This window comes from Anguilla rostrata, chromosome 3 (assembly GCF_018555375.3).
Source record: "Anguilla rostrata isolate EN2019 chromosome 3, ASM1855537v3, whole genome shotgun sequence".
In the NCBI taxonomy this organism is placed as follows: domain Eukaryota; kingdom Metazoa; phylum Chordata; class Actinopteri; order Anguilliformes; family Anguillidae; genus Anguilla; species Anguilla rostrata.
The window spans coordinates 43,972,900-43,989,962 of record NC_057935.1 but is presented as its reverse complement, the minus strand read 5'-3'; the positions used below and the strand labels follow the sequence as shown (position 1 = coordinate 43,989,962).

Genomic DNA, 17,063 nt, shown 5'->3' with positions numbered 1-17,063 from the left:
AGATTAACTTTTCAAATCTTACATATTCAAAATGTGATCACACGCAAATTGAACGTGTGGCCCTACTATGTGCTGGGTTTGTCTCGGATCCAGGCGCATGCATTTGTAACTGATGTGAGATTTAGCTATCTGATCTTCCGTCGTTTGTCAGTTGTGTAGGCTACCATAGCCTATAAAAGTCTAGATATTTTCTTTAAATCATCTTTGGTTAATGGGGCGCCACCTGCAATCTAGCAGTTCAGCAGAAGCGTTACAGGAACGTTCTGATAATGTTTGATGAACACCAGCAAAGAATACATCGATCACCTACACGCACACCACCGATGTGCCCACCCTCCACGACATTTTCATTGATGTACACAGCGCAACGACCCCATTAGAGTAAGTGAAAGGGAGGGGGGAAGAGGGAAGTGTCTTTTCTGTTAATGGCCACTTAGTAGTTTGGTTTGTCGCAGTGTTCTTTTTTCTTATTTCGAGTGCGGGGAGGATGTTGATCACGGCGTGTCCACGGTCCACAAGGACAGACAGCGTGGGAATCCGAGTCGGGAGGAGGAAGCCAACTGTGCTTCAGATGCGTGGGCTAGGATGTATGTAGACCTGATGAATAGATCAAATCCCACTATCCACACTGGTCATTGCATTCTATGGACAACACATGCACATCATGATAAATCATTCAAATCGACACCTCTCAAAAATTAATGTCATGTCAACGCACACAGACTTGCAATAGACTTTGGAGCCTATGCACATATGCGTTGGCTACGCGTGCGTGTTTCTGTGTGATTAGATCTGAAGCGGTGCAAGATGGATTTTAAATAGAAATCTATAGTGCCCACCATTAGAGAGAGCCCTCGTAACAACCGCAACGGCGAGGTAACGAGCTGGGGATTTGCACCCGTTCAAATTTGGGGAAGATCGAACGTGACATTTCCCCGCTCCTCCTGTCAGATGCAGTCTGTCTGTTGCGCGCTACTAAAATGATACAAATGTGTACAGTGTGGCCATGCCCATTCATTAAAGCGAGGAAGCTGTAAGTCTGTGAACTCGGTGCTGTTTACTGTCTGGCATTATTGTCGTGTTGGTGAAAGTGAACACGCATAAACCTGTAGAGCATAACCTTTCAAACTGAGCATAGTTTAAGAGAGCAGTAGCCCATACTGCGCGCGCATCTGAAACCAACATGAGCATCCTTAACTACTCCGCTGTTGAAACTAGAAGATTATTCATCCACCAAAGCAGCTTATTGCGCGCATAATTACGGGGCGGAGAACAGGGAGATGGTGCGAGTCTGGAGGTGCGTCCTTCTCTTGCAAATGAGAAAATCGGGATGGAATCGCTCATCTCTCACCCAGGCTGCGGAATATAGTGTCAGATAAGACAAGTGGTACAGCCCGTCAAACACCTTTTCACTTCTTCCTTGTGTCGTAGCCAACAAGCCCCGGCTTTTTTCGGTCGTTATTTTTTGACTGTTAAGGTAAGATATGAGTGTTTTTCCTTGTCAGATAAACATTGCAATTCGGTTATCTTTTTACGTGTAATTCTGCTGGTATCATACTCGTATTTGCATGCGCAGATGTGTATTATCTGAATAGGAGGAATGCAGTTTTTGTAAATAACTTCCATCGCCGTAGCAAAGTATTTTGGTGCATCATCTGTAAACAGCTGCCAACATTTTGCTAATGCTTCAAAGCTGATATGATGATAATCTCCTATTTCAACAGAAATGTGTACCCAAAACAATTGGGTCTTTATTGAGCCATCTGGGTATATGTATTGTACACTCAGACGCACAAGTTCTGGGATGGCACACTCATAATGTAAATATGGTTTATTCAATCCTCACATTATTATCAAGTGATCAAGTAATTTCGACATAACATAGGCTTATACAATATGCCAATGACACCATAATTTATACATGGAAAACAGTATGGCATGGATATGACTGAAACAAACTTGGAATTATACTAACTGGGTTGATGGGGAAAGTATTGCACGATACTACATTGCGTAATAGGAAGAAATTTCATGTCTGACCAAACTTGAGTTTGGCTACAACGTGCAAACACATTTAGAAAGATTTCTGCACATATATATATATATTTAACAATAGATAGAAATCGAGAAGGGGCAAATACTTTTTCACGACACTGTATATATATATATATATATATATAAAATACAAATATACTGTACATGTATATCAATGAATGTGTCCGTGTTGCTTCCCGTATAGGTGACCGGAGCAGGGATTCAAGATGACTGCTGGTCTAGAGAAGGCCTGTCATCGATGCCTTTCTCAGATTGCGAGTAATGGTGAGTTTTCCTTCTCTCTCAGCTGGGATGGTCTTTAATAATGTGACAGTAATGTCAGTGAAGCATGAGACTGCAGAGCTATGTTGGACAGTATGGGCTTCCCAGTGGCTGGTTCAAGCACTCAATCTTAGGTTACCCCGGGCACTGCACACCTCAGCTGTGGTCAAGAAATGGTTATTTGCTTTTATTACATTGCTTCTCTGAAAAAGATTCAAGGCAGTCCAGCACCACTGTTATCACAATTATATATTGAGATGTTAAAGTTAAGCAAGCAGGGAGTCAAAAGTAAACAAGATGTTCCTGCTTTTAATCCTAAACGAACTGGTTCTTTCCATTTTCCAGCTTGTTTTGTGTTTGGCCTGTTTGCATTCCTGGCCCTTCCTCTTACTATGGCTTATGTGGGTAAGATATTTGTATCACTGTGTGTATATGTGCATGTGTGTTTACTCACATGAGCAGTTATGCACATATGTGCATGCACACGCACGTCTGTGTGTGTGTGTGTGGTTGGGGGTTGGGGCTGAATTCAAGCAAATATCACTTAAGATTTTTTAAGAGCACATGTAATTTAGTCTTCTAGATGAATTTGATAAGGACTAATCTTTCCTAGCATAGCACAAGAAAATACATTGTTGCTACTTCAAGATGACTTTCTACCATCCTGGTAATGTAATAAAAAGGAGTATTTGAATTAATTTTGTTTCATTTGTTTTTATTTGATTACATAAAAAGGACAAGGTCAAGTCCACTTGTATTCATTACAAATATTGCCAAATGTTTTAATCCACCACAGTTTCAAGATACAAAGGTTTGTATTTGTCTTTCATTGAAAACAACTTGCGTGCAGTTTTATGAATGGTTTCATTTCCTTCAAGCAAGCTACTTTGTTAATGACAGAACTGTACTGTACATGAAACCATGCAAGTGAGGCTGTTCACTTGAAGTATGAAAATACATCAAAACCACATACATTTTCAGATTGTAGTAGCTATACGAAATTTTTAGCTGCAACCGGCAGCTCTATAGCTCTGTCTGTCGGTCGGTCAGTTGGTTGGTCGGTTGGTTGATCAGTTGGTCCACAAAAAGTGTCCCACCCCGTAGCAACCACAGTTTTCGCCCCAGGAGGCTGAAAGTGGAAAGGTTGGTCATGAGCCAAAGAAGAGGTCACATGTTTGTGTGAGGGTGTGTGAGGGGGCGTGGCGATGGGCGTGGCCTATCACAAAAAGGCACATAACTCCCGAATGGATTCACAGATTTGCACAAGATTTTGTGGAAAGGTTGGTCGTGAACCAAAGAAGAGGTCACGTGTCTGTGTGAGGGTGTGTGCGTGGATTCATGCACACATGGATGCATGCGCTTGTGCGGTTGCAGCTATTGCGGATTTGCGCTTGTTTTTTTACTATATACTATGCAAACCAAACTGCATCTTGAAGGTGTCTTATTGTTGTAGTGTTACATAGAAACTGAAATGAAATTATAATTTGAAATTCTAGTAATTGCTGGTTTGAGGTCATTGATTTGTGGCTTCCCTTGGTAAAATGTAAAAATGGGGCCAGCAATTGTTATTCGAAAGAAAATACATTGTGTGGTACCTCAAGACTTTAATGAACATTTGCACACAGTAAACTGTCCAGTGTTAATTAAACTCTAGCAGTATTAATTCAACGCTAACAGATAACATTTTGGACCAGAGTGGGACCCAATTTTTATCTCTTAGAATTTAATTAACACTGTTAGAGATGAGTTAATCCTGAACATTTTACTGTGTAGAGCCAGAAACCAGAACAAACCGAATGAACCAACTTGAACTTTGGTGTAAATGCATTTGGTGTGCATGTGCCTGGTGTGCATGTGTCCGGTGTGCATGTGTCCAGTGTGCATGTGTCAATGCATTTAATATATGGAGAAAGACCCCTGCACTGGAAGCATTAGCATGGTGAACGTCCTAACAGCAATTGGGCATAGTTTTTTAGCAAACAAATTTTTGAATGTCCAGTTCATTAGTTGCACTCAGTTGGTACATAATATTATGCAAAATTGGTTTCCTGTATTTGATCCATTCTGTCTTGCCACAAGAGAATAAAAATCACCTCCATCATTTCAGGAGTAAAGACAATAGATGACTGTCCTGCACAACCCATGATTCCACTCTACCTGCTTGTAGGAGGGATTGTCGGCAGCCTAAAGGTAACTATTTACTATTTCTGTGAATTGCCCCCACCAGCACTCATACACGTATACACGCGCGCACACACCTGTCCATCTGAAACAGTTATCACATTTAAATCAACAGGTCATAAGAGCCCAAGCAGTTTATAGACATCTGGTGGTTGGCAATGGAACTGCAGCCACTTATATAAAGATCAAGGCCAGTAAGTCAATCAGTATTTTGTCCTTAATTTAAATGACAGCTTTACACAAACAGTGTGAAGAAGAAAAAAATGCTTTCATTTGTTATTCAAATTTAAGGGCAAATGTTGATTGAATATCAGCTTGTTTATCATTCATCACCAGCTCATGATCCTCTGTTTTTCTGTAAGTCTTGAATTCAATTCAATTAAAATATATCCTTGGGGAGTAATAGTACCACCACTAGGAGGTATTTTATAGCAGTTAATTGCAATCCTTAATTTAAGTCACCATTTCCCTTCAACATTTTTTTCTACATAAAATGTCAGCAGGAAAAAAACTTTATACTCTGCCTAGTTCATAATTTCAACACTGAGCTCATAATGGTTTATAACAACAACAATAGTAATAAGCAGTAATAACAAAACAATAGTAAAAATGATTAGTATTATTATTATTACTACTATTATTATTATTGTCACCATTATTTTGCGGTTACACGCAAGTTGTACTCCATGTTGTGCATTGCCGTGTCTGCAACAACATTATGAGAATGTTACACCTTCAATAAACAGGTGCAATGCTGGCTCTCTTAAAATGTTTTGATTTTATTTATCCCATCTTTATTTATATTTAAAAAACTGATTAGGTTCAGCTGCCACCAATTTGACTTAATGATATATAGTCTGTCCTTTCTAGACTTTCACACATTCTGATGAAGGCCTGAAAGTATGGTCGAAACGTCAATGTTTTTAATAGAAATGGGATAAATAAAATCTGAATATTTAAAGCAAGAGAGCAAGGGTTATGCTCGTTCACTGTTCAGTACCCTGTACACCTTTCGGCTGCACCTGTTCACAGTTGGTTTGAGCGCTGCCTTTTCTCTTTTAATGCCACACCTTCGACCTGTCAGGTGATGCTCCTCCTTTATGACATCGCCCGAATGAGGTCCCTCATCTCAAAGTCTGTCGTCATCGGCGATGACGACGAGGACGAGTACCCGTGGCGGCAGAACTCCCACAGGTACCAAGTGCACATGGTCCTGAGCGCCTTCCTCTTCATCTGGTTCATCCTGGGAAACTACTGGGTATTCTCCGTCTACGTGCCCAACTTCATCCCGCCCTTCCACCGGCCGCACGAGTACTGCCGCAAGTCGCTGTATGTGTTCGCAGTGTTCGAGCTGGCTCTCAGCCACTCCGTGCTGGTCCTCCTGCTCTGCTGCTCTTTCTGCCTGCACCTCTGCACCCGCACCAGCACCAGGGACGACTACGGCGAAGACTGACACACCGGCAATGTTCTTGCAAAATTCTTTTTATTTTATTGATCCAGTTGTGCATCCAGATGAGTCTCAATGAGATGGAAAGCTCTTTTTGCCTTGTGGGAGCCTTGGCAAACTCTGTCGACAAAATTCTTAGTTTTTCTTTTTCTTTGCTTTTCTTTTTTTGCTCACTGAAACATGTTGGTACTTTAGTACATTGTGGAATTTGATGGAAGTGTAATGCAGCAGAAGTTCACCAGAGGGTAGAGTCGGGAGGGGCGTTTATCTGCTCCACACCTGTTTCTGCTTCCTTTTTGTTTTTGGTCATTTTTTGGTTCTGTGTTTACTTCTGCAGTGTACGAGGAGTGTGAGGGTTCGTTCACTTTTCTACTGCCCACTGACCTCCTGACCCTGACCTCAGCCAATTTCATGAGTCCCAGCAAACAGTGTAATATAATAAAAGACCAAAGCGCACAAATAAATCAATGTATTCATAATACGAGGCCAGTACACTGCAAAGCCATATGTAACACAAAACAATACTGATGGCAATAACAGTCAAAGCAGCTAATTTCCTGTAATGTCATAACAATGTAATGACACTGTAAAAAATTTTTCAACCTTTGTAAGCGCATTAAAGATAGTAGTTTTTTTGCTAAGATCAAAGCACAACATTGCTTTATGTGGCATGACAGAGAAGTATAATTTCTGCATCTCAGAGTCCTTTGAAGTGTTACCTTGTCAAAGAGATTGTATTCATTGTACTTAGTTTGTACTGTATAAGGTATTAGTTCTGAACCTATTGACTAACATTGGTCTTACCTCTACCTTAAACAAAATTTACATGATTCTTTCTATTTCAAGACTGTCTATCTTTTTAGACAACAGAACAATTAATCTGTCCTGCACTAGACAGCTACAGTATGTCTCCCTGTAGCACGCAAATCAAATGGGTCAGTTCACACAGCTGATTGGGCTACAGTCTTAGAACCACAACTCTTTGCTCTCAATAAAAGAATAGACAATACATTACGTAAGGAATAAACCATGAAAGAAAAATTGAAAGAATTATGTTGCTGTTTTAACTGCATTAGAATGCTGGATTTTGTAGCGCATTGATTTTAGAACTGTTAAAAGGCTGAGGTGTCCTTTACTGAGAATTTATGCCCACCCTTGGACCAATTAGAATTGAGTATTCAGCCAAGCCATTGTATAAATATCATTATATACACATTATATATACCTTTGTATTTGGTATGACATTATGGCATGTGAACATGGTTTTTTCCTGCACTGAATCATTTTTATACTAATATATTTATGTTTTATGTTGTAATGAGGGCATAATTTAATCACACTCCATTGGTTGTTTGACATAAAATGGCACTGAGCTTAACCAGAGGTGCTTTTAAACATTTTTATTGATTTTCTTATTATCTATGTGGTGAGATTTTGCCCCTGAATAGTATGCAAATATGTCTAAGGCCAACTGCATGGGGCCTAATTGGAAATGTATATTAAAATAATGGTTTCTCTGAACTTAAGAGACTTGCTTTATTGGTGGTTTTTTTGTTATTTGAATAAAGTATGGTTTAGTTTATGCAAATGAGCTTATGTTGATTCTTGAGTTTTAAGACCAAATCTTGCTCTATTCATGTTAATATTCTTTGCTCAGCATGTATTTTATGTGCAATATAAGAATTTAGATATGCAGCATTTAAATATTACTTGACCATCTGCATGTCTTTCTTAGTGTTTTTCAGTAGACTACCTTTTTTATTTATTTTACAGAATGCATTTTAGCATAATGCGAATATGTGTGCATCTGCATTATGACAGGAACAGTGTATTTGCAAACACCAAAATAAATAATGTAAAAAATCAATTGTTTGTTTTGTCCAAATGCATTTTTGACACGTTGAAAAGATCAGATTGTATTATCAAGTGTAGATTAGCCTCTTCAGGAATCCTAAAATGGTAGGCCTACTTAAACAATTCTTCACCAATCATAAAATTATATATCAATAGAGTATGATTGCAAGGGTGTACCAGTACAACTGGAACCGATTGAAAAGTTGAACTATGTTTCTTGTAAAGGTGTAAATGCCGTATTTCACATTTTCAAACGTGTTTGTTTCCAGAGGAGGGAAATACATGTTCATAAATTAAAAGTCCTCCCCAATACTCTGTTCCTCATTAGCACAATTCCTCAGCCAGGATGTAGAACCAATTAAACAAATAAGCTGTCCGAGTTCATGGGAGGGGGAAACGTGGTTGATGATTAAACGAAAGGTTTGAGTTTTTGTCAGGCTGCTCAAAAAAAAAATAAAAAAATCTTTTTATTTTGAAGAAAAGAAGACAGGGTTTTACATGGGCAAAACCAAGGGGTCCCTTCCAACACAGGCCAGGTCTCTCCTCATAACATGAGGGCGGCATAACATCATTACGTTTATATGACAAGCATAGCTTAGGATAATGGCATTAACTTGGTTAAGTCATAGCAGTGAAGGGTCTGCACAGTGCGCAGACTACAGTGAGCAGTGAGCCGCTCAGCAGCGACAACAGCGGCGGAGCACGTCTGTAGATCCCTACATGTGACATGGCTAAACAAGCCCTTATGAAACGCGGTTATGTTATGAAACTCTGGGTTGGTGCTGTCTAAATTCTTGCCTTTGTTTTCACCAAGAAGTTGTTGAACGTACAATTATCAGAGTCTTCGCAGATAGAATAAACCAAAGATGTCACTTTACAGGAATGCCGTGTGGTTCGTGAAAGGACTTCAGGAATACACAAAGTGAGTTGCTATTTTGCTGTTTTGCCTTTGGCCAGCTAAATTCAAATTGTGCGACCTTACTAGATTGATACCATTGATACCATACTGTTAGGCTGTCGACGAACGTTAACTTACCTAATCAGTATTCGGCTGACACTAGTGTAGTAAAAAATAGCTTGCTTTGAATCGTTGTAATGATACGTTAGTCTTTTGATGCGATTCCGCAAAGCTGCCTAGCCTTTGTCAGTACAGTTTGATAATGACAGCTAACACATGAGTTGTCGTACGTAGTTGAGATCATGACCACATCACTCAGCGAGACCTAGCTGGTGTTTTAGCTAGACTAACATTAGCTAGCTAGCTAATTCATTGTGCTCTTTACCGATTCTTTAATATTTTATGTACGTATGTAAGATCGGTTTTCTGATTAACATTAGCCCCCTAACCATCGCATGTCTTGCAGAGGAGGCTATGAAACCGCCGCTAAATATTTCGTTGCTGGGGACCTGGATGTGAATTTGAGTGGTAGGGACTTCATGATCACGGGGGCCAACAGTGGCATTGGGAAAGCCACTGCTTGTGAAATCGCGAAAAGGGGTAAGTGCATTTACAGTGACCAACTAGTTCCAGCGTTATCCACAGCTATGACAGCGATAGGTAGGCTGCTAAATAAACAGGTCTGAGAAGACGACCTTGACATTACAACGTGTTTATCTGCGCCTCAGCCATTATAGTTTATTTTATTAAATTTTTTTAGCTAGAAATGGATAACTGAGTTTTCGGTTCTTTCTGTTGTGACAGGTTCTTAGACTCATTCATGAATACTGATAATAAATGGTGTTCTGGGATTCTTGTTTTTTCGGTCAACACCCACACACAATCAGGCTAATCTGTCACTTATGGCACATAGTTGGAACGAGTTGATGGAACAGTAACTTGACCAATCCTGCCTAATGTACTGTAAACCCACTGTAACCATGGTGGGAAGACCATGGTGTGTCACAGTCGGTCTATGTTATGACATAGCTGAGGCTCAATACTGCTAACATAGTATCAAGCCTGCACAGTGGTGAGTGCCTTTACCAAGTTGGCATCTCAGGAGCATCAGTTTTGTATGTCTGCAGGTGGGACGGTACACCTCATCTGCAGGAACAAGGAAAGGGCTGAGGAGGCCAGGAGGGAAATCGTGGAGCAAAGCGAAAATGAGGTAGAGATGGGCGGTGTACCTGTCACCCACTGTTTGACCTGCTACGCACATCTTGATAATACAAAAAAAGGATAAATCAGGATATGCAGCAAAACAAACTCATTATTACTGGTGCAATGCTTAGTTTCATACAGGACGAATCATTTGTTGTCCTGAAAGTCTTAACTGATATCAAGCGTTTTAACTAAGTAGTAATTTCTAATAGTGTCTTAAGGTTATTTTCAGCCCGTACTGTTGTTCAGACCCAGTGTAAATCACCCCTTTGCTAAAAATTCCTATGAAATTATATAACCTCAGCAGTCCAATCTAGTCTATAATCCCCGCAGAAATGCAGAATTTCTTACTGTATCTATTTTCTTTCCTTTTAGCAAGCTTTTAGACCTTCCTCATCATCTCGTCCTCTTTTCCTCTGTCCCCAGAATGTCCATGTTCACCTGTTGGACATGTCTTACCCCAGACAGGTGTGGGAGTTTGCACAGAGCTTCCAGGAGAATCACAGCTTACATGTGCTGGTAGGCTGCCATACAATCACATTCATTATATTATATTACAGGCATTTAGCAGACGTTCTTATCTGGAGCGACTTACACAACGTTTTACATCCTGTGCCGTTAGAGCGACAGTGCAGTGTAATAGGGACCTGCGCTTGTAAGTCAGAGGTCGCAAGTTCAATTCCCAGGTGGGCACAGCTTTAGTGAAAGGCACATTCCAATGTGTTTCCATTCACACCATTACCAAGTGTATTGTGGATAAATTTCCGGTGACAACACATTCCATTGTATGTGCACTCTGTTATTGATATTTTTATAGCCTTAGTGTATACAGAAATGGGGTCTCATCCAGGTATGTGGGAGAGGGTGAAACTATTAAATAGGACATCTCATGACATCTCATGATCTACTCTGATATCCAGATCAAAGTGACCCACTAGATTTCACACGTGTAGTTGCTCAATGGCTTTATTACGTCTGTGTTTGATCCTCCCAGATCAACAACGCTGGCTGTATGGTGAACCAGAGAGAGCTGACAGAGGACGGTCTGGAGAAGAACTTTGCCACAAACACTTTAGGTGAGACCACAGAACACTGTCAATGCACATACAAATGCACGTGCACACAAAAACACATTCAAAATTACATGCTCAAGTTCATACCATCACATTGAACACATTCACACACTCAACTGCCCACCATCGCACACAGTCTTACATGATTCGTTGTTTGCTCAGCTGGCCAGTGGGAATCAAATTTTCCCTCCTTTCATTTCCAGGCACGTTTATCCTAACCACAGCACTCATACCGGCACTGAAGAAGTCTCAAGACCCTAGAGTGGTGAGTGATTGTGCTTTGCCTCTGGATTCAGAAGGTAGCACATCATATTCTGTTCAAGAGGCGTATTTTAACAAACCACCATTCAATCAAAATGTTTCATGTGTGACATACCTTGTGGGTGGTAACTAAATGATTTTAGCATTAACTGTAATCCGTAATCAGGGTATATTTTCTGAGCTGACTAGTACCATCAGCACTTTCTCTTGTTAAAACTTTGAAAGCTGATCAGGATCACTTGTAGGCACTGTGGAGTTGCTAGCTCAAGCTGTGTGGACCAATAGGAAGATGAGTTTGCTGTGGGAGGGGTCATGTGAGGTCCTTCCCCCCTCAGGTGACAGTGTCCTCAGGTGGCATGCTGGTTCAGAAGCTGAATGTGGATGACCTGCAGTTTGAGAAGTGCACCTTCGATGGCACCATGGCTTACGCCCAGAACAAGGTGAGAATGGCACTTGATTGTGCTGTCATGTTGTCTGATTGCATTGTGTTGTGTACTGTACAGTAGTATGACTGCATTGTGTACTGCACGGTAGTCTGATTGTGTTGTGTACATTACAGTAGTCTGATTTGTGTTGTGTACTGTACAGTAGTCTGATTGTGTTGTGTACTGTACGGTAGTCTGATTTGTGTTGTTGTGTACTGTATGGTAGTCTGATTGTGTTGTGTACTGTATGGTAGTCTGATTGTGTTGTGCACTGTACGGTAGTCTGATTGTGTTGTGTACTGTATGGTTGTCTGATTGTGGTGTGTACTGTACGGTAGTCTGATTGTGTTGTGTACTGTACGGTAGTCTGATTGTGTTGTGTACTGTACGGTAGTCTGATTGTGTTGTGTACTGTATGGTAGTGTTGGGAAACAGACAGTTTTGTGTATTCTGCATTTGGGAAGTTTCCGCTGGGCCCCAGGGGGGAAGGGGACGAGCCCCCCTGTTGTAATTCAATTTCAATGTGAATGGTACCTGTTTGAATAGGTAGGATTGGTTTGAATTTGAATGGTCCAATCAGAAGGAAGCACAGCCTCATCACCAATCAGAGGCAGTGATCCCTTTCAACAATAGAATTCCACTGTATAAATCTAATCACCCAACAATACTATTTTGAACTTCCTTGCTGAGTTGTTCCCGTAGCCGGCTGCGTAATAAATCTTCCTGTTTTTACTACAAACTTTTGATCTGCTTCTTCCTGGGCTAACGGTCATTTTACCTGTTTTTGGGAACATCTTGATTCCCCTACAAATTGGCGCTGCGAGCAGGAAGAAGCAGATCAAAAGTTTGTAGTAAAAACAGGAAGATTTATTACGCAGCCGGCTACGGGAACAACTCAGCAAGGAAGTTCAAAATAGTATTGTTGGGTGATTAGATTTATACAGTGGAATTCTATTGTTGAAAGGGATCACTGCCTCTGATTGGTGATGAGGCTGTGCTTCCTTCTGATTGGACCATTCAAATTCAAATCCATCCTACCTATTCAAACAGGTACCATTCACATTGAAATTGAATACAACAGGGGGGCTCACCCCCTTCCCCCCTGGGGCCCAGCGGAAACTTCCCAAACGCAGAATACACAAAACTGTCTGTTTCCCAACAGTAGTCTGATTGTGTTGTGTACTGTACGGTAGTCTGATTGTGTTGTGTACTGTACGGTAGTCTGATTGTGTTGTGTACTGTACGGTAGTCTGATTGTGTTGTGCTGTTGTGACAGAGGCAGCAGGTGATTCTCACAGAGCGGTGGGCCGCTCAGCACAAGGAGATCCACTTCTCCTCTATGCACCCGGGCTGGGCTGATACACCAGGTACCATCGCCACACTCTTACCCTGACCATTACATTACATTACATTACATTACAGGCATTTAGCAGACGCTCTTATCCAGAGCGACTTACACAACTTTTACCTAGCATTTTTACATTGTATCCATTTATACATCTGGATATATACTGAAGCAATGCAGGTTAAGTACCTTACTCAAGGGTACAACGGCAGTGTCCTTACCCGGGAATCGAACCTGCGACCTTTCGGTTACAAGCCTAGTTCCTTACCCACTGTGCTACACTGACCAACCACATCCTGCCCCAATACACCCTCAACCCGCCCTGACATGCTCTGACCCTGTCCGTGCCCTGACCAACCATCTGCATTTATTCAGCAGGTGCTATTATCCAGAACGACGTTGTGTGTTTTGTGTGTTTTGTGTGTGTGCGTGCGTGCAGCGGTGCGGTCGTCCATGCCAGAGTTCTATGAGAAGATGAAGAACAGGTTGCGAACGGAGGCTCAGGGAGCCGACACCGCCCTGTGGCTCGCAGTGTCCGCCAGCGCGATCAAACACCCCAGCGGCCTTTTCTTCCAGGGTGAGGTGCTATGCTGAAGGCCAGTTTGAAGAGGGACTCAGAGGTTGGGTGTCAGACCTAGTGGCCTGCTGAAGTCTTGTGACCAATTAAATGTGCATCTTTAAGTTCAGCAAATCTTTTTGGCGTTATGTCCACTTATTTTGTTTCTTTCCATACACTTCATCTGCAACTGCTTGCATGTGGATTCAATTTGAATATTTCTGAGAGTCAATAGAAAGAGTTAAAAGAAGGACACATAATCTTGAGTGGAGTGGGCTGTGTTTATTAAAAATGCCAGGACTCACTGAATATAGGACGCCACCAAGCAAACAACAGTCAGGGAATGAATCAGTGTATCCAGCTGTGAACTCAAAGAGAAGTGAACTGAAGGAACTAGCGGTGTTCAATGGTAGAATCAGTGAATTAACTGAAATAACTGAAGTGGACAAAAAAAAACTGAAGGAACTGCAGTCAGCTCATAGGTAGCCTTCTTGTTGAAATGTCAATGCGTAGCTGCATAACTGAAAAAATATTCACGTGTTTGAATAGATTGAATTGAGTTAATTTAAAATTCCCAATTTAACTATTTGAAGCGTTCATGTGCAATCCCCACTGCTGATTTGGGTGGGCAAAGTCATCTGCGGGGCTCTCCTCCGAAACACCAGTCTGCTTCTTTTAACACTGCTTCCCTCAGCCAAGCATGAATAGGGTTGAGTCGGAGGAAGAAATCTCGTGTGCGAATTTAGCGTGCAGTCCATTTCAAAGAGCTATGAAATACGGACCCCTAACCGACTGAACCCTCCTGTACCCTGGGTGATGCAATTTAGCATTGGCATGGTTTGGATTCAGTCAGGGACCGTGGGCTCATCCATGCATGGTGTCTCAACCGAATGAGTCACCCAGCAGCCTCAAATTTGTTTTACCATCGGTTCTCATCAGTTAGCTTGCAGCACAGCCTTTGCTGCTGGAATGAATCATTGAACAAATCTCTGCTGAACAAATGCAGGACATGGGTCCTCTGAGTCGTTCCTTCACCAACAAGTGACTGGAAGTACTACTGAACATATCAGTGAACAAATTCTTATAGTGAACATAGTGAACTGAATCAAAAAACTCAAGTCTCTGAAAGGAACTGAAATGCCCACTACTAAGCCCACAGACCAGTGTTATTTACAATACAGCTTACCCCTCCAAGTGATATGTAGTACTGAGGGTTTCAATGAGTATTACGGTGTTTCAGTGGGTAATTGTGAAATTATTTAGCTATTGGGTCTTTGCAAATGATGAACCCACGTGCAGTCGGCTGACTTCGCCTGTCCTTCTTTCCCACAATGCACCAGACCGTAAGGCTGTATCCACCCACCTGCCACTGGCCGCTTCCCGATCTACACCTGACAATGAGGAGAGGCTACAAACAGAACTGGAGCAGCTGGTCCAAAAATTCAAACCACAGCCTTCATAGGCAAGTCGCCTGTCTGACCAACCAATCAGCTCACTCCTGATAGCAACAGTTAAACAAAACCTAAATCATATTAATAACACTTTTTACCTAAATCATTTTAATAACACTTATTTTAACTAATCCGATTTTGTAGTTGATTGTAAATTGTGTTTTGCAATATTTTATAAATATCAAAATGCACTCTGTCCAATAGCAGTGTCCGACATCAATTTAAAGTGATGTCAGGTCATTAGTTTTCTCCGAGTTGGGAATACATCGCAGCACAGCCATCTGACTTTACATTACATTACAGGCATTTAGCGGACGCTCTTATCCAGAGCGACTTACACAACTTTTACATAGCATTTTTACATTGTATCCATTTATACAGCTGGATATATACTGAAGCAATGCAGGTTAAGTACCTTGCTCAAGGGTACAACGGCAGTGTCCTACCCGGGAATCGAACCTACGACCTTTCGGTTACAAGCCCAGTTCCTTACCCACTGTGCTACACTGCCTTAGCGTTCACCTGATTTATGGTCATACAAGGACTAATTGAAACAACTGACATCATATCTGTGGTCACGGACGAATCATACTGTTATGTTTTACATATTTTAAGTGTTCTTCAAGGAAAATCTATCACAACCGATCTGAAAGTTCTCCTTGCTGACACTGTACCTATCTGCCATGAATGACTCCTCAGTTGCAGATAGCATGAAGAAATTCTTATTGGATTATAACATTGATTATTAAAAATGTGACTGCGCTTATCTTCGTGAACACTTGAAGCCGAGCTGGGCAATTACAAATGATTAGCACAAGAAAAGAGCACTGCAATGTCACTGGGTGAGTTCTGAGATACAGCTGGAGAAATGTTTCCAAACCTTACTCAGAAAGCAAAATGATACTTCCGTGGTAAAAAAAACTCAGTCGGTATAAACAAGCCACCACACCCGAATGACTTGAGTACTTATCTCCTGGAACTATTGCCCTTTAGACATAGAGCATGTTTCTGGCTATGCTAGAAAAGAGTTTGTTGTACCTTTCTTTCCCTGTTGGATTATGGGGATGTTATTTATATGCAGGCTTTTGATACAGCCTTGAAAGCACTTGACTCTGTGTATCACGCAGCCCTTAGATTTGTAACCAGGAGAAAGCACCTTACACATCATTGTGTAAGGCAGTTTACAGAAGTGTGCCCCTTATCAGACCCCCCAAAGGAAAACAGACGGTTTACTGTGCTGACAGGGTGTGAGGAGGTGTGATAAAGAGACAGTGCTCAGTTGCAGAACATCCTACTGGATCAGCATTATGTGAACCTTAGGTTCTCCATAATAGAATGTAATCATGTTTTGTATTGTTGGAAAGCCAATGTCATGGGGAACAAGTTGGTGTCTTTGGTGGTGGGTTGCTGACTAAAGATCTTGATACTTATGGGTCAGCACCCAGCCAGATACAAAGGTTAACCTGGTGTGGTATGCTTGCAGAGATAGCGTAAGCAGAATCAGTAATGTACTGTTTTGTTATTCTTGTGTCTTCATTTGATGACTTGGGGTTTTCCTTTGATCTTTTTTTATATAAGTGGAAATGTGCAATCCTATGTGCATAGCCATTTAACTCCACACACACTTTTGCACCGTTGTATATTGTCATTTTTAATATATTGTACAATAAATCAATAAATTGCATTCACTTTAACCTGCCATTCCACTTTGACTCTTACCACTGCACACCTAGCGATTTTAAGGTCCTAACATACACACAGAACTCTGCACTCCATAGTTAATCGCCTATACACGTGTCATAGAAGTCCAGTTTCTCTTGGACTGCCTAAGAGACACTCTCCCTGTGTGTGCGCATTGGCTAATAAATTGTCATTTATTGCACCTACTGTTGCCGTCTCATCTTTTGGGGTTCCTAGAGTCTGTTCCTGGGGTGTTGGTCATCACATCACTGCTCTTATTTTAATGTGGGCATGTCCCAATGCTTCTAACAAAACAAACATGCCCCTGCCTGTATAGCATTTAAAAATACTGCAGCATGTCCTTAGTAGTGAG

General features: G+C 41.3%; 2 protein-coding genes across 6 annotated transcripts; both read left to right on the top strand.

The window, feature by feature from the left end:
* Positions 1–31: 31 nt before the first annotated feature.
* LOC135250949 (transmembrane protein 272-like) lies at positions 32–7,811 on the top strand. Of its 5 annotated transcripts, none has more exons than XM_064327813.1 (5): positions 32–587; positions 2,240–2,319; positions 2,662–2,721; positions 4,424–4,506; positions 5,582–7,811. In XM_064327813.1, the coding sequence occupies exons 2-5, from the start codon at positions 2,262–2,264 to the stop codon at positions 5,948–5,950; spliced, it is 570 nt and encodes a 189-aa protein (XP_064183883.1). In that variant the 5' UTR covers positions 32–587; positions 2,240–2,261; the 3' UTR covers positions 5,951–7,811. The 5 variants fall into 5 exon arrangements, with proteins under 5 accessions (XP_064183883.1, XP_064183882.1, XP_064183885.1 ...); XM_064327812.1 differs by having other exon boundaries at positions 32–1,477; XM_064327815.1 differs by lacking the exon at positions 2,662–2,721 and having other exon boundaries at positions 38–587.
* A 655-nt stretch (positions 7,812–8,466) lies between these two features.
* LOC135250947 (dehydrogenase/reductase SDR family member 12-like) lies at positions 8,467–16,892 on the top strand. Its single transcript, XM_064327807.1, has 10 exons — positions 8,467–8,720; positions 9,163–9,296; positions 9,824–9,906; positions 10,326–10,418; positions 10,894–10,975; positions 11,176–11,237; positions 11,569–11,673; positions 12,935–13,025; positions 13,443–13,580; positions 14,900–16,892. The coding sequence occupies exons 1-10, from the start codon at positions 8,665–8,667 to the stop codon at positions 15,019–15,021; spliced, it is 966 nt and encodes a 321-aa protein (XP_064183877.1). The 5' UTR covers positions 8,467–8,664; the 3' UTR covers positions 15,022–16,892.
* The last annotated feature ends 171 nt before the right edge of the window (positions 16,893–17,063 follow it).

Excerpts from the sequence above, each read along its gene's own strand:
- LOC135250949 (XM_064327811.1), top strand. The coding sequence starts at position 2,490 with ATGGTTATTTGCTTTTATTACATTGCTTCTCTGAAAAAGATTCAAGGC. Across the intron at positions 2,722-4,423 it reads TCTTACTATGGCTTATGTGG|GAGTAAAGACAATAGATGAC; the intron begins GTAAGATATTTG and ends CCATCATTTCAG. Across the intron at positions 4,507-5,581 it reads GGATTGTCGGCAGCCTAAAG|GTGATGCTCCTCCTTTATGA; the intron begins GTAACTATTTAC and ends TCGACCTGTCAG.
- LOC135250947 (XM_064327807.1), top strand. The coding sequence starts at position 8,665 with ATGTCACTTTACAGGAATGCCGTGTGGTTCGTGAAAGGACTTCAGGAA. Across the intron at positions 9,297-9,823 it reads TTGTGAAATCGCGAAAAGGG|GTGGGACGGTACACCTCATC; the intron begins GTAAGTGCATTT and ends GTATGTCTGCAG. Across the intron at positions 10,976-11,175 it reads CTTTGCCACAAACACTTTAG|GCACGTTTATCCTAACCACA; the intron begins GTGAGACCACAG and ends TTTCATTTCCAG.